Here is a 24,256-nt window from a genome sequence, read left to right on the forward strand (position 1 = left end):
CTAGCATCAGTCTGCAAGGTAATTGTTCACAATGAGTTTTCTCCATGGAATGGTCCTCAAGAGGCACATACATGCTTCCAAACCATGCAGAGAAGGTTCCAGCAGCATTTTCTCTGGCCCACATTTTAAACAGCTGCAGAAGTTTAACTGAGCACCTACATGTACCTGTCACATGCAAACTGCTTATACAGACGGTTCACACGAAGGTGGGAAAAAACACAAGTCCTTTGGAATTACAGACAACCTGAAGAAAATTTCCCAGCACAACTTCAGTGATATTATTTTTATTATTTATTAAATTTGTATACCACCCTTCATCCGTAGATCTCAGGGCAGTTCACAACATGTTGATGGATAACTGAACCCAACAGAGTACAAAGGCTATTTGAATGAAGTTCTTTTTGCAGTAACTTCATTGAGCAGCTACAATAGAAGTGTACATCTACACTATGGTTTTGAAGGAACTTCTGTGTACCTCTACACCACAAACTTGCATTACTACAATTATTATTAATATATTATACACACACATAAAATATAGTGCATACAACCTATAAAACACAAAATATATTCACATTTTAAATTGATGAATATAATTTTTATACAGTATAACAAACAACTGCTATATATTACTTTTATATAATAATTTAGATAAACTGTCATTCATAGAATCGTGGGAATAGTAGCATTTTCAAGAGAGCAAAATTAGGATTCTCTAACAACACTCTCAGCAAACTACCATTACCAGAAATCTTTAGGGGAAGCTAAGACAGCTGAAGTGGTATAAAACAAGCATATATTTAAAGTGAAGAAAAGCCGCAGATATTTGCATGTGACCAAAATTTTGCCTGGTCACTCCTCACATAAATCTAAATCTCTTTGGGCTGAAGGCAGGGCAACCCATTTGCCTTCAATGCCACCCAGGAATCAGCTGGTGCAACCCAAGAATAAGTGTGGCTCGAGGCAGATGACCGTGCAAGCGAGCGAAGTTACGTGCTGCAATAGCCCTTTAGATTCCCTGTGACTTTGCTTAATTGACTGAGCTCTGAAAATCATCAGGCCAACCTGGGGCATATGACTTTTCAGTTGCGGGCCAGAGACCATCCAATCAAAATCTATCTTTCCTATGTTTGCTATCTGTTGCCACAGCTGTGTGACTCTCACCAAAGCTGAGCCCGCTCCAAGCCTCCCTTTGTGCCCTAGTAGACTCAAACGATTAGCCAGGACAGGTACATACATAGTTTGTGGAAGTGGCCTTTTTTTAACCAGCTACATGAGGTGACAAGCTAACACCAGGTTCCCAAACAATGGCCAAATTGAGCCCCATTTTCTCCAGTTTTGCTGCAAAGGCTTTGATGTAAAAATAGGACTCAATTTCCAAGGTATTGCTTGGCAGGGTAGCAGCTTCCTCCTTTCAACTGGAAAACAGGAGCTGACCCTCTGAATCAAAAATCCTCTACCCCTATAAGCAAAAGCAACAGCAGAAGGAGAGCCCTCTGTGGTTAACCCAATTACAGCCAGCAAGAAGGGCAAGAGAAGAAGCAGGTCCACCATTAAACAATTCCATTACAAAGCAGTCTGTTCCGTTTTGATCTGGTATGCTTAAAAACAACAAGAGAACATCACCCCTCCGCTGCTGTTTGGAACAGCATCTGCCTCTGCAATTTAATTAAGTACCACAATGCTTCAGCTTGATTTATTTTACATGCATGTTTCTAGGTCTCATGGTGGGAGCAACAATCAAGCTTTTCAGGGGGGGGGGCAACAACTGTGAGTCACTGAATGCTAAACAACAGCAGTACGACAATGCCCACAAGCCCGTCCCTATAAACTTCGTGCTTGTTGCCCTGGGTTCCTTCAGTAGGAAGGCCAGAATAAGAAATGAATTGCTAGTAACACAACAGTAACACCTCTGAAAATGGTTTGGAAACTTCAGCTGGTGTAGAATTTGGTAGCCAGGTGTGCCTCACTGTGGTAAGACAGTTTGAGCGTATTACACCGATGGTGGTCTGACTGCACTGGCTGCCCGTTAGTTTCTGGGCCCAACTCAAAGTGTTGATTTTGGCCTATAAAGTCTTAAATGGCTCAGGACTGCACTAACTCAAGGACCACCTCTTCCTATATGAACTGACCGGGACCTGAGATCAACATCTGATACTCTTCTACGTGTGCCTCCTCCACAAGAGGTCCAGAGGGTAACAACATGAGGATGGGCCTTTTCTGCGATGGCATGCCCGCTTATGGAATGCTCTCCCCAAGGAGGCTCAACTGGCACCTTCATTACATATCTTTAGGCGCTGGGTGAAAACACTTCTCTTCAACCAGGCCTTTGGCTGGTCAACAACTATAGCCTTTTAAATGTGCTTGTGGGAGGGGGGTGTTAATGGTTTGTTTTTCTTCTTGTTTTTATTATGTATTTTATTTGTGTTTTTATATTGTATTGCTATGCTGTGAAGTGTGGTATACAAATTTATTAAATAAAAATAAAACAAAACCAGTAGGAACAACAAACATGAAATAAATGGCAGATCTTTAGGTCTGGGCATCCAGCCTCTGGACCCCAGGCTTAGTTCTTGGTATCATGCAGTGGCTTGGGGAGATAAACTGAATGTCCCAGGTTCGAGTCTCAGCCCAGATAGCAACTTATTCAGTGAGTTAGAAAAACCATTAAATTTCAGCTACACCCCCCCAAACTCATGAGAATAATAACAACACCCTATTCTGCAGGGCTCTCATAAGAATAACAGACGTTATCTTTATAAAGCACTTTGAGAAAGTGCTACGTATAACCAAAATGGTGCAGCACAAGGCTGGAGGATCTCAGGAGCGCGGGTCAAAGGCGGCCTGCTAGGGCCTCCCCATTTCGCCTGCGAGGTCATTTTAGTGGAAGTCATGCTCACCCATTCTACACTTGCTGCCATATAAGGGGAAGATAAGAGCAGCACCTCAAAGGAACAATCAGGAACTTAATTTCCCCATTGTTGCTCTGCAGGAGCAAGGCACACTCCCACTTCCCTCTCCCAGCATTGCTCTTTGAAGCAGCTTCTCACTGCTCCTTTAAACTTATGAGAATCATGAGTTTAATGGAACACCACAAAGCAGCTTCCCAAAATCTTTCAAATAGCCCTGCACTGCTCCTTTAAATCTCCAATTTTCCCACCCTGTGCTTTGAAGTCCCAACAAATGGGGCTTCAAAGCACAGCATACCCAATGTCAGGTGACTGACAGATGGGTGACCCCTCCCACCTGCCAAATTTAGCTAGCCAGGAGTGGGGAGCCTCAACTCAGCCAGAAAGCTCATCAAGTGACTTTTTCCAGTTGTCATCTCTCAACCAAACATATCTCACAGGGTTGTTGTGAGTACAAAATGGTTGGGAAACTACTTTGAAAAAGTGGAGTACAAAATGCAATAAATAAATAAGAATTCATTATGAGGCAACTAATAAACATCAAATTAAATGACAACTTATTTGTTTAAGGGGTGTTTATCCTAATAATAGGTGTTCATGGAGAGCCAACCCAGTTTACCCTATACCATTGTGGTTGCATATTTTTGTGAAAGTTTTGTGAAAGTTAATTGCTCAGCAGATCCTATTCCCATCTTGTTGTGTGGCCTAGTGGTTAGAGTGTCAGACTCAGCCCCTGAATGCCAGGGTTCAAATCCCCACTCAGCTGTGACACTCACTGAGTGACTTTGGTCCAGTCACTGTTTCTCGGCCAGACCCACCTCACACGCTTGTGGTGAGGAGAAGAGAGTCAGGTACACCCCTTTGAGCTCCTTGGCAAAAAGGTGGGATATAAATGTAGTAATACACAAGATGAATAAGAAAACCCCATTGGAATTGTGCAAAAACCACAAAGCAACAACCCAATTAAGCACTTGGTGCAATGAGGCAGCAGCAAAGGTGAGCTCCTCCTGTTCTGCCCTCATTAAGGACGGTCATCTGTGAAGGGCCTTCCCATGTGTGCTAAAGGTACCAGACCAGAAATCAAACCCCTGAGGGTAAGGAGAAGGGCTTCTGGTGCTCTTTACATGTACAAGGGAGCGGCTCCAAAAGTGGGGAGGGGGGCATAGAGAGAAAGACAGCAGGAGAGGGAGTAGAAGACCATCCCAGCAGCCTCACCTTCTCCCTTCTGGGCAAGACAGCTGAAATAGTCAATAACAATCTTTTTCAAAAGCAAACAGGGTGGGGGAGAAGCCTTGGGAACTGCTGGCCCAATCCGAGAGCAATGAAGGAGACTAGGAAGCCGTAACACAGAGACTCCAAGCACATCAAAAGGGCTTTACAATACCTGCCTCAATTATTCAGTTTTGCTGGATCCCCAAGGAGGTTAATATGGAGGAGTGAGTGAGGCTGAGCTGGCTCTGTGCATTTGCAAAGGCAGCAAAGAGTTTCAAAAGCTGCAAAGCATTTACAAAGGGGCTGGGCTGTCTTGGTTTCCTTACCTTCTGCACCCCACCACGCCTTGTGCGAGGGAGGGGGCACTCTGCGGATCCCACTCCGCTTCAAAAGGCTCCTGTGAGCACTGGTGTGCTTTGCAGACAGTCCTCGCTATGTGCCACTGCCGTTACTTAGAAACCGTTTGCGAGAAGGTTAATTCGGGCCATGTATCGAAGGAAGCACATGTCGCCATCCCTGGAGGCACAGCAAGCAAGCGAGGCTGCAGAATTTCTGCAGCGCAGCCGGCAGAAGGTAAAGAACTGACACACACCAGTGGGAGAGGCGCTCAGCGACTGCAAACAGCACTTTAGAAAGGTCAGAACTGCAACACGCCATCACCTCCCCAGCAACGATCTTCTAACTGTTTACATTGATTAAAAGGGAAGGAAAATCAGAGATGGCAGAAGCGCTGGGGAGTCCTAGAGGGTGGGGCCAAGCTAAGCACACAGAAGCTCACCTTCGTAAGCTATGCAGAGGTTACATTTTTGGCTCTAACGGGCTCTTCTTTATTAAAAATAAATTGTAAAAAAATCCCCCAGACCTTGAGGGGTGCTTACATATAAAAAGTAGCAGGGTTGTTGTTTTTTTGCTTTTTTAAATGTCAGCTGTCCCTTTTGCCGTGGGAAGCTATCTGCATGAAAAGACAGCTGCAGGGTTCGGAGCTGACTTTCATTAAAAAAAAAAATTAGAAGTTCATTTAGTACCATTTCCAAAAATGTAACAGGGGAGGTCTCTGCATCAAGGCACTTACAATCTAAAATTCAAAAGGCAATATATGAAGAGGAAGGAACTGGAGGCTGAGAGCAAAACAAGGGAAATTAGGTTTATTAGCAGTGGGGCAAGGGGACTAGCTTTGGCCAAGGCAGCATGACCAGGCTCTTCCGACTTGTACTTGGGCTGGACATGCTGCTTGCCCACGACAGAGGCTGATGCTGCACACCCAGATTCCCTTCACAGCCTAAAAAGAGGTTCCTGGGCAAGCACAATTCTGGGTTAGCTCCTGGTTCAAACTTTGGAGTGCCTTACATCAGAGATGGGGATCCTGCAGCCTTCCAACAATATTTGTAGGGTTGGAGGTCCACCTACTTGCCTTCCTGAGGAGTACAGTGGTGCCCCGCAAGACGAACGCCCTGTAAGACGGAAAACCCGCTAGACGAAAGGGTTTTCTGTTTTGGAGGCGCTTCGCAAAACGAATTTCCCTATGGGCTTGCTTTGCAAGACAAAAATGTCTTGCGAGTTTTTCCGACTCCCCCCCCCCCTTTTTCTAAGCCGCTAAGCCACTTATCAGCGGATCCGCTAAGCCGCTAAAAGCCGCTAAGCCACTAATAGGGCTAATCCACTAAGCTGTCAATGGGCTTGCTTCGCAAGACGAAAAAACCGCTAGACGAAGAGACTCGCGGAACGGATTAATTTCGTCTTGCGAGGCACCACTGTACTAGCTTCTATGTGAAACGTCTGTAGGGTCAATAGCCAGCATAAGCAAAGTTTATTCCCTCTGCTTAAAAGCCACTGGGCAAAGAGAACAATTCCATCTTAATGCTCTCATCGGGCACAGTTCCAAGCTCTTTGGAAAGGGAGTCTGTGAAAGAAGTTTGGTGTTTTGTATTCCCTGGCCCACAGCCACCTGAATATCTCTGGCCAGCCTCCAGGGGGGTTAACAGCTTCAGTATATTGTGTAAACGTATGCTGCACGTAGATTAAAAACCCCAAAGCCAGGGAGTGGCTGGCGGGGGAAAGGAGAGAGATAAAGGCAGCGGAGATATAAGAGAGGCCAGCTTTCCTGAGACGAAGCTGGAGCCAAGAGAGAGACAAAAGCATGTCTGTTAGGTGGTCACAAACTTTTATCGCAGGTATTACATTACACAGGAAGCCTTTTGACTCATCCAAAAGCCAGGATCAACATCAGCAGAGAGCTTGGCAAAGGGGAACGGAAAGAAGGGGACCAGGTAGGGCCGGCGGTTCAGATGGCAGAAATAAAACAGAAGGAGATGCCCGGGAGCTGAAGAGGAGCAACCCACTTGCTCTTCCAGTCTAGGAAGAGATTTCTGTTGGCGGGTTTGGATGGAATGAGGCAACCCCAGTAAACAGGAACAGAGGGTAATTTCGTTTGGTCTGCATTTTAGAGAAGAAGCTTAATTCTCAGTTCAAAGATTTATATGTGTGTTGGTGGTGTAATGTGATCCATGGGTGCTTGGTCCATGTCTTGAGCTAGCACATCCCCCAAGCTCCTGGACCTTCTGAGTTGCACTGGGTTACCACAGCAACAGAGCAGAGTTTGAGTGTACGACTTGCTAAGTCATTCACCTTCCCTTTGGTTCAAGAATGCAGAGATAGGTATAATGGTCTCTAGGGCATTGCCTTCATTATGTTCTTGTATGCATGGGGGCCCTGATGCAAATCCTGATGCTGCCCTGTTTGCTGTCAGGGTCTGACTCTGAATCTGTGAGAGTCCGGGGAAGAGGCTGCGAGTTTTACAGAGCAGCGTTAGCTAGCATGGTGACAGTGTTAGCGGATTTCTCTGTACCTATGTATCTTTACTACAGAGACCAGAAGATCTGTATTTAGTAGATAGCAGTGTTCAGCTTTGTCTTGTGTCTGGAGACCAGAAACACTTCGTTACTTTTAGCTGTGTGGCAGAGGAGTTTTCCCCTAACCGGGACTCTGGAAGAAGCTGTTGTGCTGGAGCAGGAAATCTCTGAAGACTCTGCTGAGACATCACAGTGGCTGAGGTGTGGTGAACTAACAACCACCGTCCACAAGTCACCAACATGTGTGTCAGAGGTGCTCTGCAACTCAGTGGCAGGAGTTTGCATATTGCATGCAAAAGGTCTCCGGTTCAACCCCTGGCATCTCTGGTTTAAAGAAGGATCACAAAGCCAAACTGGTTCTCCCCAGATACTACTGGGCTCCCAATTCCCACCAGCCCCAGCCAGCCTGGCCAATGGTCCAGCCCTTTGTGTTGGACTCATAGAATATGCGGAAAGGGTGTGGCTCTGGGGAAGAGAACCTGCTTTTCGAGCTGGAGGTGCCAGGTTCAATCCCTGGCATCTCCAGCTAGAGTTGGGAATGCCTCCCCTCTCAATCCCTGGAGAGCTACTGCCAATCAGTGTAGACAACACTGAGCTAGGTGGACCAAGAATCGGACTCCATATGAGGCAGCTTCCTATGTCCCTATGCCAGGGATAATGGGAGATGTAGTTCAGCAAAATCTGGAAAGCACCGGGTTGACTACCCTTCACCTAGAGGGACAGGTAGAAGGACCTGTTGTAAAACAGCTTCCTATATTCCTACTCATACTTTGCTCGCCACAGTTCTTGGTGCTTCATCCACTTGGGTTGAGGTGGGGCAGGGGAGAGGGAATGGTACATAGTATTTGGGAGTCAGGGGTTGAGGGAGAAGGAAACCACCAAGGCCAGCAACATGCTTCTCAAGCATTTAAATAATTCATCCAAACACTTTCTTGCAAGCTCACAATAACGGAATGGGAAACTCTGAATGCTAGGGAGCAGAAAAGGGACGTGGGGAGAATTTTTAATTGAGGAGGTTGCCAGCTGTGTTTAAAAGGGGAAAGCGAATCAAGCACCCAAGAAGACTATGCAAGTATGTGGCCACCTTGGCAACTTGCTGCATACCTTCAGCATGAAACAGAGCATATTACAGGGAAGAGAAGGCAAAAAGGTCAAAGAAGGAGAGAGCCTCCAAAAGCAAGATTTTAATAATTGAAAACAGTAGGAATGCAATCCTTTTATAGCCTAGCTCTTACCGGTGCAGATTCATTAGATTCACTCCAGGCTAAAGGCATTTGAAGCTGTAGCCCAAGGAGGGGTTGGTAGCAGTGGGATTGCAGCACCTGCCTTGGAAGCAGAAGGTCCCAGGCTCAACCCCTACTGGCATCTCCAGGTGGGGCTGGGAGAGACTCCTCCCTGAAGGCCAGGAGAAGAGCTGCCACGCAGTGGGGACAATACCAAGCCAGGTGGCTCTTCATATGCTGGACATTAACTTCCATCAGCCTCAGCCAGGATGACATGACCTGGAATCTGACAGTGTGTGGAGGGCCGTGGGTTTCCCATCCTTGTGCTAAAGGATCCCATGTTATTTGTTTATTAATTTATACACTGCCCCAGCTACAAGACAAAAAATGACTTCAAAGCAGTTTATAACTCTAAAATCAAGATATAATTAAAATTAACAATAGCCGTGCACCGGGGAATCAAAACATCCTTAATTAAAATATACAATAAAACTATCAATCAAAAAGCCCAACAGTTTAGAAAGAACAGCTAGATCAATAAAATCAGCTCAGGGGACCACCTGCCTAAACAGATGAGTCTTTAGGAGCTGGCAGGATGCCAATACTGATGAGGCTCCATCAGAGTTGGCATTCCGCCAGCTCCCAAAGACATACCTGTTTAGGCAGGCATTCCCCTGAACCCAATTTCTGCTACAAGGAAGGGAAAGGCCTCTGTCTGCCTAAGGTCTGGGAGAGACACTGAAAGTCAAAATAGTGCCAAAGCTGGGCTGGACTCACTAGAGGCCAGATTTTACATTAAGGCAGCTTCTTGTGTTACCACCACAGCTAATGTACAAAGTCACAGTGAAGCTCTTTAAGCCACACTGCATCTTGGTCTCCCAGGGAGCTGAATGTAATGATTTAGAAGCTCCTGAAATTGCAGATGCAGGAATGAACTGGGGCATGAAATTAATTTTAACTGTGCACTGTTAAAAGGCAGAAACATTAAACATCCAGGCATTGGTTACGTGGATCAAAAGGGCACACTGTGCACAGGAAGCGAGGGCAGCCTTATGGGGCCAATTGTTAAGAATGACATGCCAGAATGGAGACTCATCATCACATCTCCAGGCCCACAAAAATGCAACAATGGCGTACCTTGGTAGCAGTGAAAGGAGGGGAGAAGAGATGGAAGGAGAGGGAACAGATAGGAGGACAAGGAGTTTCTGGGCTCAAAGGCTCCCTGGGCAGCCTCAGAATTGATTACATGACTTAAATCAGGGGTGGGCTACCTTCCGAGGGTAACATTAGCCATACACAAGAGTATGCCCATTAAAACTGGTGGAGATGGCTAACTTCACTGAGTAAAACGTATTTGGATACAACCCTATGGTTTCTTTCATTTTAGTTAAACACACAGAAAGACAAGTTCCTAGTCCTTGTTAGTTGTGCGGCACTGCAACCGCAGAAGCCAAAGATAAGAGGCAAAAGGAGGTTAGGGGGCTGGCAAGGGCTTCTCGCAGTCTTCAATGCTGTTTCTCAGTCCAACTACGGCCTTAGGCTCAGTGGCAGAGTATCTGCTTTCCATGCAGAAAGCCCTAACTTCTCCAGGTACGTCTGGCCCTGCGTTGGAAAGCTGCTGCCAACCAGTGTATGGAAATACTGAGCCAGGCAGACCTGTGGGCTGACGCAATATAAGGCAGCTTCTGGTGTTTGTTCCCCTCCAGGTTTGCTGTGCCAAGTCTCAGCTGCACAGGGCCACAAATGCCAACCCAGCAGTCCATTCCAATTTTATTTCCCCACTCACTGGCTTGGGCTGACAGCCTCCGGGCAGCAATACAAGTCTGCTGTGGCTGTTCTTAGGGTGATAGCATTACACTCCCTCCTCTAGCTGCACTGTGGCTGAGCAGGCAAGGGACAGTCCTCCAGAGGGGACCACAGAGGATATACATTACCTTCATGTTCCCCTCAGTGCGTTCCTGAATGCCAGGGCAGCCACCCACAGCTGACAAGAACCGTATTTAAGCTATCCAATGAGGTGAGCCACTAGGAAACACGCAAGGACTGTGACAAATGGCCTTTAAATCCTGAGCTGCACCTATCAGGGTCTGGGGTTGGTGGTGGGAAAGGGCATGCACACTGCCTCAGCACCAGTATCTCAGGGTCCCAGCATATGGCATGAAGCAGGGGTCAGCAACCTTTTTCAGCCATGGGCCGGTCCACCCTCCCTCAGACAATGCGGTGGGCCGGATTATATTTTTTTGGGGGGGGAATGAATGAATTCCTATGCCCCACAAATAACCCAGAGGTGCATTTTAAATAAAAGGACACATTCTACTCATGTAAAAACACACTGATTCCCGGACCGTCCGTGGGCTAGATTGAGAAGGCGATTGGGCCGGATCCAGCCCACAGACCTTAGGTTGCCTACCCCTGGCGTGAAGGCATAAGGAGCCGCCACCCTGCTAAAGCTAAGTGGGTGTGGATCTGGTCAGTAACTGGTATATGCCACCTTGGGATCTATGATGGAAGACATGAAGAATATAAATATAGGAAATGCAATGCCACACCAAAGACCACCCTGGCCAGCTCTGGCAGGGGAGCCTCCTGGGCAGCATGGCATCTGGCGCACCAAAAGAACTCCAATACTGTCTCACATACACACCGCCTGAAGGGGAAGCACTCAAGGCCTGGGAACTAGAGAACTTGGGCGGGGGCTGGTTTGTTCCTTCACCCCACCTCTCCAGTCTTGGCTGCAGCGAGGTTTGAAATCTGTAGGTCCACAACAGGGGACCTCTCCCACCTCCTCCAGCTGGTGATGCATGGCAGAAATAGTTTTGCTTATTCTGGATCAATTCCTGGATTTTATTATCTTATTATTGGTGGCGTAACATTAACCTGCAGCACCCACAAACGCAGGAGGTTGGCAACAAGCCTACTAGGCCGCCCCAGATGAGGCGGAAGAAAGGCGTTCACAGTTGTCCTTCTCCCATCATGGAAGCCCAACCTCCTTCTGCCCACGGCTGTGTGAATGTCAGCATCCTGCCCAACAACTCCCAGCCTTCCAAAAACACATATTGGGACTCCGTCAGCCATCCCAACCCAAAGCTAATAACAAAACACCAGGGAGAACATTAAAAGCCCCCACAATAATGAACAGGTCCAGGGAGCATTATAGCCAAGGCAGGGCCAGCACAACTGTTAAGGAAAGCGAGGCAGCTGACTCAAGCAGCAGAAGCTAGGGGGGGGGCGGTGGCAGGAAGAGAGAGATGCATCTCGCACACAGCCTGCCATGTGGCCCCTATGTTAGCCTGCTGCTCTCAGTACGACTGAGCGTATTCTCCTGTCACTTGCCAGTTCTGTCAGCTTCTGTACATGGAAGGTGCCACCCTTTCCTTTGCTTCAAACGCCAAATATGTATCAGGAAAGCCAACCTATTAATGTAATGATGGAACCAGAACAACAGAGATAAAGCACAGTGCTCCCAGCTCCCTCCCCTCATCTCTGTCTGTCTGTCTGTCTGTCTGTCTGTCTGTCTCTTTTACACACAACCTTCGCTACAGTTTGGCTCAGTCTTCCAAGACTCAGTTGGACAACAACTCTCATCAGCCCCAGCCAGCATGGCCAGAGATCAGGCATGATAGGAGTTCTAGTCCACAACATCCAGATGTGGCCAGGTTGAGGAAGCCTGATGATCTACACCAACTCAAAACCCACACCTGATCTGCTGTAAGAGCTGCTCTAAGATGACACACTGTGGTTGTGGTCTCTTTGGGGGAAGGACAAGAAACTAGACTTAAGTTGCAAGGCTTCACTTCAGGATAACTTCTGGGTCAGGTTGGAATTTCCGACCTGAGCACCAAGGGACCTGGCCTCACTCCCCTTGTCCCAATCTTCTGGCTGTGCTGACAAAAGCCACCTTGCTCCCATGGCTAGTGCAGGATCCTCTACAGACATCCCGAACGAGCTCTGTGCAAGTGCAGAATCCTGTTTGCTGAACTGCTCAGGGATGGTGAAAAATGCCATGATTCTTCAGGTCGTTTCAAATCTCCCATGCAAACACAGGCACACAAACGTCCCCCAATTCCCTTCTGATCACACCCCTTCCTGTTTTCCAACAGCGGATTCCCTCCCTCACCCCACCCTCACCTTCCACAGCAATTACCCACAACACTCTAGCCACCCCTGCTCCATCTCTCCTCTAACTCCAAATGACAAACCACTTAGGACATTTTGCTGCTTCAAGCCTCAAAAGCAGGAAACGCAGCACGAGGGCAAACAGGAGAGATGTCCCCTCCTGCTTTTCTGTCTCGGCTGCGGAGGAAGAGATTTGAGGCAGGAAGGGCAAAGAATCTCTTTCTCCCCCTGCCTTAATCTCACTAATGCACAGACATTTGAAAGGAAGGCGGGGAGGAGGTAGAGAGAAAGAGATGGAAGAGGACTTTATTGCCATGTACTTACATTTTAATGTTCTCATGGTATTGCCTTGTGTCTGAGGGTTGGTTGTAGAGTGGCTGAAAAGGAAAAGGAAATTTGAAGTGTAAATCACAGCGTGGGCTAGCATATCATAATTATGGAGCGCTGACAGCAAGGCACCCTGTACCGCTTATGAGCTTTGGCTCCCAGGGAGCTGAAGGCACGCTAAGTCCCTACAACTCCAAACGTCAGTGCCAAAGGCCCACTTGCTCCACCGCCCACCCACAGCCTTCCACCATCACCTGAGATGCTTCTCCTCTCCATTCGCTTCTACTTTCTTCCCCAAGGTGCTGCCTGCCTGAGTCACTGCAGAACTAAGAATACACTGTTCAAAAGCAAGCTTGTTCAGAAACAAGCAATTTGCAACGTAACTCCTCTGAAGCCCCATGTGCAACACAGCAAAGAGTAGCAAGCTGGGGAGGGGTAGGCTATTACTCACTTTATTGTGGAAGAAAATGTTCACGTTGCACACATGGGAACTCAGGGGATTGGCCGGGGATGTGGGGAGTGTGGCTGCAAAGGACAGAGCAACCTCCACAGCTCAGTGGTAAAGAACAAGCTTTGCATGCAGAAGGTTCCACACAATCAGTGCTCAGCATTTCCAGTTTGAAAAGACTCTCAGGAAGCAGAGTTGACAAAGATGCAGCTGAGATGCTGGACAGCTTCTGCCACATAGGGCTCATCCACACTTCTGTGCATAGAAAGCACAGGTCAAAGTGGTTTTCTGCTTGACCCACGCGTTCTAGGCACACGTCTGAGGGGCCTTCCCCTTGCCCTGCTCCTTTCCAAGGCAAAACCTGCTCTTCAGCAACTGAATGGAACAAATGGCAATTCATGAGAAACCTGAATTGTCATTTGCTCCAACTGAGTGCTAAAGAGCAGTTTCCCCCAGAAGGAAGCAGCAGGACTCAGTCCGAGCAGAGCATGCTTAGGAACATAGGAATCTGCCTTATACTAGATTGGATCATTGATCCATCGACTGGCAGCAGCTCCTCAGGGTTTGAGGGTGATGTGACCCCACAATCCCAGCTGCCTTAGGGGCCTGGGAGGGAGGATGGGTGCCCTGCTTCTACACCTTTAAAGGGCACAGAAGGGGAGAGCGTCCTGCTGGCTCCCTATTCTGCCACCAGCCAGGGAGCTGTGAGATTCCCTAGCAATGACCAAAGATGTCAACCAGCCGAGAGGGGGAGGGGGAGGAGGAGGAGTCATGGGGGATGACCTCTGTCCTGCTGACAAAGACTCAGTCGCCTCCACCACTGGGAGCAGACCCATGATCCCATTTGGAGGAGTGTGTGCCTCCAAGTGCTCCAGTGCCATAGGAGGAAAGAGTCTTGCGAGTGAGCAGGCCACATCTTGCCTTTAATAGCTGGCAGAAGGGGAGCGGCTATTTGTCGAGACACATTTGCAGCTCTCGTATGGTCTCAAATCCTTGATGCAGTTCTCAAACTCACTTTGGCATTCTGTACCTATAGCCTGCCCTGCACCATTGCAAGTCTTGAGAAAAACTTTCTTACTCTCCACGTAGAGATGTAAAATTTACAGAAATTGTCAAGCTTCCCACCCCCACCCCTGGTTTTTCTAGAAGAAACTTTCCTCCCCTTGTGACAATGGCAGAAACTGCAGAAATTGCATTTTGCGCTTGCATTTGAGAGTTGTACTCTCAGTAATGATCTGTAATTATCTGATACTGTGCACAGTCTTACATAAAGGTCTCCCTGCTGCATAGTTCTAGAAATCATTTGGACACCTTGCCTTAACATTTTGCTCACCATTCCAAAAGAAAATATTTCATAATCCCACCCATCCCCAATGCACCCCCCCCCAAATCTTCCTTCTTTTGGGGGGAGGGGTGCAGAGGGAGATTTTGGGGCAGTGGAGATTGAATTCTTTCCAGGGCCTTCACATCTCTACTCTCTCATGAGAGCCTCTGCTGTGGAATTTGGGATGGGAGCCTGGGCAGCGAAGGGACCTTTCCAGCCCCACCTGGAGATTCAACATGCAATGTGGATGCTCCGCAACTGAGCCCTGGTTCTTCCATGGTATTCGGAGGTTTGTTATATGGCATAGTGAATTTATAGTAGTGTTTTTAAATGTGTTGAAAGTCTCTTAGAGACCTTTGGGTAACAAGCAACCAACAAGTATAAATAATAATAAACAATAATAGCAACAACTATAATGATGAACCAAAGACCTCATTGAGCTGGGATATACTTTATGTATGTTCTTTTGACCAATAAACACCTAAGCATCAGGACAAAGATGTATCAGAAAGCCTAGCCTAGCCTGAAACCACATTTGGCCATACACAGGGTTGGATCCATTGCTAGCCCTACTCAGAGTACACCCATTTAATTAATTTGTTAACAAATTTAATTAATGCAGGCCCATTAATTTCAGTGGGTCTACTCTAATTAGAACTTAGCTGGATACAGATGTTAACTGCTGCATTTATATTTGATGATCTTAAACTGTGAACCACCCAGAGAATGTGGCTGAATGGGCAAAGTGTACAACTTTTTAAACAACAACAAATTTCATAAAGAAGGGATTGTGATTTGGGTCCCTAGAGAAAGCAAATGGTGCAGCAATTCAAGAATTAAAACTCACTTTCACCTGGAACAAGATATAACAGCTGCTCAGGGTGAGCCTTGAATCCAATCTTGATAGTGGATCTATTCCCTCCCCCCACATATCCTGACGATGTTTGGGAAATTTATCTAATTGCTTTGTTTCAATACTGCAGAAGGGTTTGTTGACACCCACCCACTCTTACAAGACTCTCCCCACTTCTCTCCTCTCTATCCGTTTAATTTTTCAGACAGAAAACAACAAAGCTATAAAGAAAACATCATTGGAAAACCACAAAAAACGGTAAGGTCAATAAATACAGTCCAGTAACTTTAAAAATATGCACACACACATACCCAGGATCTATTTCCCTAATTTCCAGGTGGGCAGCTATGTTAGTTTGTTGCAGCAAAACCAACAGAGAGACTTGTGGTATTTTCAACACAGACAACTCAATGCTGAATTCCTTTCATGTACTACAACAGAATTCAGAGACTGTGGAGAACACCAACCTGTACAGTAAAGCTCTGTTTCTGTTGGTTTTTGAGAGAGAGAGAGAGAGAGAGAGAGAGAGAGAGAGAGAGAGAGAGAGAGAGAGACGTCTCCTCCTTGCCTTCTCCCAGAAAGATATTTTGCATGTCTAAAGACTACATGTTCAATCTCTGGCACTGCCACTTCAAAACATATTGACTATTAAAACACCCGCCAGAACTGCTGCTGGAGTGTCACTGCAAGTCAAAATAAGACAGCCCTGGGGGAGGTGGAGCAGCCGTGTGATTCTTGCGTCTTCAAAACAACAAAGCCCAGACCAACCCAATGTGTGAATGTGACTGAAGCCCTTCTGGGGAAACATCCTGTCGCTCAGTGACTTCTCTGGGCCTTCTCACTTAAGGAGAAGGAACAAAGTGCCCTCAAGGCCACCTTAAGCAGCTACCTCCTCAGACATGACTAACACTTGGCTTATGAATCATTCATCAAAATTATGGCCATACTTGGGCTGCTTCCAGATGAGTAATGCAACCAGGGGCTTCGGAGTTGAACACTAGTCATGAGTTGGGAAGCTGCAGAATGTCCCAATTTTTTCGGGGTCAGCACGACAAGTTCTCCCTGTCTGCTGTGCAAGTTGAGGCCAGCACAAGCTAGAGAAAGCGACTTGCACAGGGGATTTCCTCAAGCAAAGTTTCAGAGTGAAAGTTTGAAAATGAGTCGAGTGGAAGCCAGGCAGACCAAATGGCACAGCTTCTCCTGGGATGTACTGCTACACCACACAGGTAGATGGGTTACGGTTTAAATAACCCCCATGCATTTAAAAAATGAAACAGAAAACTAGGAAGTCAGAGAGAAGGACTTTCTGTCTGAACATGTTTGTGTGGTTTTTTTTAATCTGTAAGGAGGCACATCCTCCTTGGCCACTGGGCCATGCTAGGTGCAGCTGGTAGGATTTATAGTCCAGTAACACCCGGACAGCACAGAGTTGGGGAATGCAGGATTGATGCATGGCAGCTTCATAGGTCATAAGTCTCCTCTTGATGGAGCCAGGTGGAGGATTCATCTCCCAGTTTACCTCCATCCGTTTTTTGGGGGGGGCACCCAAGCTCTTGTTGTGGGCACAGGTAGCACTATGCCACTGAGTATATAGCAAGTTATTCCCAAAATCTGAACAAACACACTCTCATGTGCCGGAGTAGCCACAAGAAGGGCTTAGACAATTAAAAAGGAAATCTGTTTCAGTGAAATGCAAATTCTGCACCAAGAAAATGAATTATTTCAACTCACAATGAAATTATAAATATGATGTGACTTGAATCCAAATTAACCTTCTGTCAATCACAGAGGAGAGGCAAAGAGTTATAATGAGCACTGGTCCCACCCACTAATCACTGAAAATTCTGCTGAGACTCTCCCCTCCACAAAAACAGTCATCTTTAAAAAACAAACAAACTGAGATTTGTCAGTGGGCATGTTCTACACTGCCAGTACCAATGTTCCACACTTGAACTGCCAAATCTACAAAGCCACAGAGGTAAGTACTAGGGATGTGATCCTTGTGGGGTATTTGACTTTATGTACAGACCCAACCAACAGAAACTAATAGCACACTATGTTAACATAGCTGTCATTGTATGGACTACTGTAAAATGGGGCACATCTACACTATAGAGTGAAAGCACCCTTCTACCATTTTAAAAGTCAAGGCTCCACCCCCCACCCAAGAATCCTGGGAACTGCAGTTCGTTAAGGGAGCTGAGAGTAGTCAGGGAACCGCCTCCAAGAGGTGCAATTGACAACACCCTTAACTAACTACAGTTCCCAGGATTTCTTTGGGGGAAGCCATGGCTGTCAAATGGTAAAAGAGCACCCACCGCCGGGATGTGAATGCAGTCAGGGAGAGGAGGCACACCAGCAAATCAACAGAAGACATCAATAGCATTTAATTTTGAAAGGATGGGAGGCCCACAGCGGGGAAGGGGGTTGGGAAAGATTTTTTACTTGAAATGATTTAATTGCTCCAAAGAGACCAGCCTATTTTTTATTTTTAAAAAACTCTGAAAGACCACAGTGACATCCACCATCACCCTCATACCATTTATGAAGGCGCACTCCAGGTGGCTTTCATTCATAGGCAGGGTGATCAGCCACAGTACAAGTCGCTCACGTACTGCAGCCCAAAGGCATCATCACAGCTGCCTAGTAACCACAGACAGCAACCAGAGTGTCACGACCGGACATGAAAGGCAGCAGCCAAAGACCAAAAGGAGCCCTGCCCACAATTCACTGTGCAATTTACATCCAGCTGCTTCCTGCAGCCACTGGGCAGGCTAAATTTAACAAATTTCATGTAGGAATTGAGGGGTATAACCTGTTCAAAAGGAATAGACCGAACAGGAAGGGAGGAGGAGCAGCATTATATATAAAGGATGTGTACACTTGTGAAGAAATCCATGACCTGGAGCATGAAAAGCAGACTGAGAGTATATGGGTAAAAATTGAGGAGAGAGAAACAACAGTGACCTTCCTGGGGGTGTCTGCTATAGACCGTCAAGCCAGACTGAAGGCTTGGATGATGCCTTACTAGAGCAGATTACCAAACATTAAAAAAGAGAGAAATAGTAATCATAGGGATTTCAACTTCCCCGATATCTGTTGGGACTCAAACTCTGCCAAGAGTGTTAAGGTCTGACAAATTCCTCCATTGCCTCGCTGACAATTTCATTTCCCAGAAGGTGGAAGAACCAACAAGGGGATCACCTATCTTGGACCTGGTCCTCACCAATAGGGAGGAACTTACTGATGAAGTGGAAGCACTCAGAAACTTGGGAAGAAGGGATCATGTTTTCCTGGGTTTCAGGATACAGAGGCAAGGGAAAATTGAGCGTTGGCTACACACTCTGGACTTTAAAAAGGTCAATTTCGAAAAGCTGAAGGAACTATTGAGTGTGATCCCGTCATCAGAAACACTCAATGAGAACGGAGTCTAAGAAGGATGGGAGTTTCTAAAAGGAGAAATACTGAAGGCTCAAATGCAGACAATTCCAAAAGTAAGAAAAGTGGGAGGCATCTAAGGAAACTGGTGCGGATGCATAAGGAGCTTACAGATGAGCTGAGAGTTAAGAAGGGCATGTATAAGAAATGGAAGAACGGGGAAGTCATAAAGGAGGAGTACACACGAGTAGCCAACAGTTGCATGGGGAAAGTCAGGCTGGCTAAAGCTCATAATGAGCTTTATGAATGAAAGTTTCTTTGGCTACATCCGAAATAAGAGGAAAAACAAGCAAATGGTAGATCCCCTGTGTGGGGAAGACAGAGAAATGCTATTAGGGGACAGAGAAAAGGTGGAACTACTCAACACCTACTTTGCTTCTGTCTTCACCTAAAAGGAAAGCAATCTCCAACCTGGTGATAACAGAATATATGATGTAAGGAGGGAGCTGCAGCCTAAGATAGGCAAAGAGGTAGTAAGGGAACACCTAGCTACTTTAGATGAATTTGAATCTCTAGGGTTTGAAGAGCTGAATCCAAGGGTACTAAAGGAGCTTGCTGTTCTTGGATAACAGCTGAGGTCCCTACACACTGGAAGCAAGCAAATGTTGTCCCCATCTTCAAAAAGGGGGGAAAGGAAAAGGAAGACCCAGGTAAATACTAACTGGTAAGCTTAACATCGATACCAGGGAAGGTCCTAGAACAGATAGTTCAACAGTCGGTCTGTGAGCACTGTGATTACTAAGACCCAACATGGGTTTCTCAAAAATAAGTCATGCCAGTGCAGACCATACTGGAGTGAATGGGCCAATGTACGGCAGCTTCCTCTACATTCTGTTGTCACCAGGCAGGTGTTCTCAGCCCACTGGCCCTGTCTGCTAAGCTTCCTGCACCAGAATCAGGCCATTCTCAAATCAGAGGGAGGCTTCCTTGCAGATCTCGCCGTCATGCAGATGCTAGAGTCAGTCTATCTCCTTCTCAACCATTTGGCTACCCTCCAAAACTCCAAAGATGGCAAGTAAGGGGGGGGGGGAGGAAGCATGCAGGGTAGGTGGGGGCGGCTGTAGGGAGAGAGAAAAACACTGTATGTATATTTGTTAAAATCACAGACAGACTTACCAACTCCACCTGAGGTCCCAGCCCTTCCAGAATCCTGTGTGCTGCTTCCGCTTTTTTCTGCAACAGTGAAAAGGAAAATAGGAGAATGCTAAATGACTTAACAACTGGAGTCCCACACTTGCAGGTTTCACTTGCTTCCCCGCTCCCTCAAATTTTCCCTCAAAGGCAAAGGGCCTACAGATTTAGCCTCATTTCCCTCCCCACCCTTCCCCAAGGCAAGAGGAGAAAGGTTAAAAGCGCAAAGAGAGAGAGAGAGAGAGAGAACCCTCCCACACACAGTGCAATGTCACAGACTGGGAAGGGTTTGAACGGCTGCCAAGCTGAAAAACCCAAACAAGAGGCACACACAGGAGAAAACTCTCACGTATGCTTCAAGGTCTCAACTGCAAAAATGAACCACGGGACGGGGGAAAGGATATACTCCGCTTGTGGTGCCTTGGTAGCAATCTAGCACAAGACTCTCACACATCAAAAAGCCTTTTTCTCTCTCGCTGCGCCAAACAAATTCTCTTTCACTTTCAAATTGTCTGGGTACTGTGCAATTACTTCAGTGGCTATCCTGGGAGAGAGGGGAAGGTCTGCTTTGCCATGCCCCCTTTTCCAGGAACTGGCCTTGTCAAAAGGATGTGACATCCTTGGGTCATCTGCCCTGACCCACCCACCAGCACTCCTCCCTCTCCTCTTTATCTTCCTGCTCTTTTCCTCCCCAAGCTAGATTACCTCGTGCTCACAGAAATATACACAAAACGAGCACACATGCTCTTGAGGGGACATGTCAGAACAGGGCTTGGAAGCTCATGGCACCAAAGCGATTAAATAAAAGATGACCTTTCCACTCACACACAGGCTGCTTTCCCTGATGATTCTTACTAACAGCCTGGTAAACCTGCTACCAAAAAGCCAATGAGGAACGAAAGCCAAAGAGGGCAGGTCCAGGAACAGACGGGGCTGGAGACAAATCCTTCAACAAATGGAGCATGGGGCTTAAGTCACCTTATGGGAGCAACACCCTGAGCAACGGAAGTTGGTTCACCCCTCTCTGAGGATGTATCATCAAGATCATTTGAGGAAAACTTGCTCTCGCCTAACAGCCTTTCAGCTTCCCAGTGCATGGCACCAAAAGGAGTGGATATTATTCCTTGACCATGCTTGTTAACAGGGAGTTATTTATCAGCATTGGCAGTTTTGAGTATGCAACCATGGGAATGTAGTTTGTAATAATCTCATTATAAATATCTCCCAATTAGCTAGCATCCAAATTAAAAACTAGGCACTGTGCAATTAATAAAAAGACGTTTGTGTTTCAACCATACTGCAGTTTAGTGTGACAAGAGCCTGCACATTTCCTGCTTCCTATTCCTCCTCCAGCATAGACATGGAACATTTGGAAGTTTTCACTTCTGATTTCAATTAGGAACCATTTAATGTAGGGCTCAAACTCTTAAGCTGTGGTTAATGGTTTGTTTAAACAAGCAAGCTTCATAACCCATGGTTTGAACTTGGCTTGTTTCAAACAAACCATAGTTTAGATTAAACAGTTTGTGGGCTGTAAGAAGAGTTTTATAAGACCTCATCACAATCGCACTAGAGGAGGAAAAGGGCACACACAAGCCAGCGTATCGCTGAAGCTAATTTTCACCATGCAAATTATGTATTTCTGTGGCATTCAGACGTAAACCATTGTTTTGTCATATGCAAATGAACTGGATAATGTATTGGACTCAAACACTCCTCTCTTGCCCATGTGGAGTGGGGGGGGGGTGTCTACTTCTTAATTTGCGGCAAACTATAGGCTGTCAAATATAGAAAATTTAAGTTTTGAGCAGACCACAGTTTGCTATATCTGGATGAAACAGTAAGCTATTAGTTGCCACATGAGGGTCTCATGAGGACAAACCATAGTTCTGAACCAACAATCCTCCTCAGAGATTTACAATACAAGAAAAAAATATATAAAGAACAATGAAGAAAGTAGAAAAAGAAGTTACTCTGGATTAATCATCACAAAGATGGATGGAGAGATCTTATGGGGGGGGGGGGGAATTAAGACCTGAAAGTTTCTGGCCCTTTGTGGGGTGTAGAAAATAACCACCTTGCAAGCAAGAGTGTGACAAATCAGTCAAGAGAATGAGCTCTGAACCAAGAAGTCCCTGTTCAAATCCCACCTGTATCATAAGAGTCATTAGATGGCCTTAAACAAACCCTGACTATCTGGACTACCTTACAAGGCTGTTGTAGGAACTTTTGAGATAATGCATGTGCACTCTAAGGCGTGATATAAATAAGATATTGTAGGAAGAGGCCTAATGGATCAGAACAAAAAGTTCCATCTAGTCCAGCATCCTGCCTTCCCAAAGCATTCAACCAAATCGCTCTTTCATTTTACTTACTTAACTGTATTGCCATAATTTCAGTGACTTGTAATAATCCAACAACAGGGAACATGATGCCCTTAGATGTTGCTAAGACCCCCAACTTCCATTAGCCCCGGCCAGCATGGCCAATGGTGAGGGAAGGATGGGAGCTGTAGCCCAATAACATTGAGGGGGGGGTTGGGGCAGAATAACCCTGCAGTAACCAATAAAAACAGGCAGGAGAATAGAGCAATGTGAGAAATATCCAAGAGAAGTAGGTAGCATAAGAGATTCATATGCAAGGATGGACAGAGAGTAGATGAAGATCTACTGATAGATCTGGGCTGATAGGCAGTTGACCAGCAAAGATTCTGGCTCCCAACTGTTTAGCAACAGCAACAAAGCAGCTTTTCTCCTCCTTTCTAAATTTAGAAAGGCAAAAAGCTCAATAGGCGGATTTTTCACGTACTAGTAGTGGAAGCAAGAATGCTCAGAGGCACAATGCTCCTTAATTCTAAGGTCACATGCACACCATACATTTAAAGCACACAGAAAACTGTAAGAATCCTGAGAACTGTAGTTTACCCCTCTCATAGAGCTACAATTCCCAATGCCCTTAAAAAAACTACAGTTCTCAGGATTCTTTGAGGGCAACATTGTGCTTTAAATGTATGGCACCTATCTAGCCTAAGAGTATCTTGCTAGATTCTGAGCCACTCTCTTGGACCTGGCTCAAGTTGGTGGATTCCAAGCGGTGTTAGAAACTCAGATATATAAACTAGGTGCCAAACGGCTCATTAAATCAAGGTTATAGTCACCAAAACAGAATGTCTAGTTGCCATTTTGTGGTAAGTCTAATTTTTCAAATGATGGACTATCAGTTAAACATCTGGCTAGTTCAGATAACAACCTTGAGCTAGGTTAAGAACTTTGAGAACTTAAAGAAGAAAAGTCACTTGATCCAGGGACAGTCCACATATATTGGCCTATTCTAACCTCTTTTTCTTGATGGTGACTGCTCCTGCTCAGGCTGCACAGAAAGGGCAATTTGGTTCCAGAAATTCATTCTAATTGTGCAGATTAAATAGAATGGATAGAATTCTACAGGATGTGGTATTAATGTGTGGAAACAGTTAAGATGTAATGATCCCCAGGAATGCACCTCCAGATGGTGGAGATGTCCGGTGCCATCCTGGCATCTGGACATCTTCACTTGGTCGCAAGTGGCCAATAGCCAGGTGCAAAATGAGCCTAGTGCCTGGCTAATTTCGAACACTGATTCCATGGTTCTAGCAACAACAAATAGATCTGCTTGCCTCTGCCATACAACCATCTTGACTACTTGCTATCAATAGGCTAAAATACTAAATATTCTGTTTTCATTATCATCATCCTCTCATGCCTAACCACTTGAGGAGAATACTGACCACAAAGGATAAAGTTGGGCTTCCTGATCTGCCAAGCATCTGGGCATACACAGCTGGCAACACACATTTCTTGGGTGCTAGCACAAGTGACCTCAAAAGATGGTTCCAAGGGGAAGTTTAACTCTGCAGGTGGCAAGGGCAGAATGCAGCAGGATGGTTGAGAGGGCAAAGTTCTCGGACTCTTCCTTGAAAAAGAGGTGCTGGGTCTCTAGTCTGTCTGGAAACACCCACTATAGAAATGCCTTTGCCCCTTGACCCTGGAGATGTGGGGACTCTAGTTGTTCAGCAGCATTACAGCAATTTTATTTGTTATTGCTATATGGTTTCATTGTATGTTTCAAACTGCTAAGACATGTTTATGAATAGTGGTATATAAATATTTTTGTAAGTAAGCAAATAAACAAATTATGCTTGCTCAGGGGCACTCTCACCTATAGGTTTCAAAACTGAGCCCTTGCACTGAAAACAGGTGCCAGAGCTGAGCACTAAGGAGCTAAGTTTAAGCTATGGGGAATCAGCCCTAAGAACATAAGGAGAGCCCTGATGGATCAGACCGAAGACCCAGTGAGTCCAGCGTCCTGTTCTCACGGTGGCCAGCCAGATGCTTATGACCTGACTGCAATAATATGTGGGGTCCTAGTGGATACTTGGGGTTCCTAC

General features: G+C 46.1%; 1 protein-coding gene across 18 annotated transcripts in view; it reads right to left on the reverse strand.

Moving 5' to 3' along the window:
* Nucleotides 1-24,256, reverse strand: part of NCOR2 (nuclear receptor corepressor 2) — a 359,962-nt gene that overhangs the window by 180,720 nt on the left and 154,986 nt on the right. For all 18 annotated transcript variants that reach the window (XM_081841565.1, XM_081841560.1, XM_081841545.1 and 15 more), the window contains exons 7-8: nucleotides 19,816-19,872; nucleotides 12,634-12,686 (exon numbers count right to left, since the gene is read on the reverse strand). In XM_081841565.1, coding sequence (XP_081697691.1) covers nucleotides 12,634-12,686; nucleotides 19,816-19,872 — 110 coding nt within the window. The remainder of the gene's footprint in view (nucleotides 1-12,633; nucleotides 12,687-19,815; nucleotides 19,873-24,256) is intronic.

Source organism: Podarcis erhardii (assembly GCF_964252035.2).
Source record: "Podarcis erhardii genome assembly, chromosome: 15".
Lineage (NCBI taxonomy): Eukaryota > Metazoa > Chordata > Lepidosauria > Squamata > Lacertidae > Podarcis > Podarcis erhardii.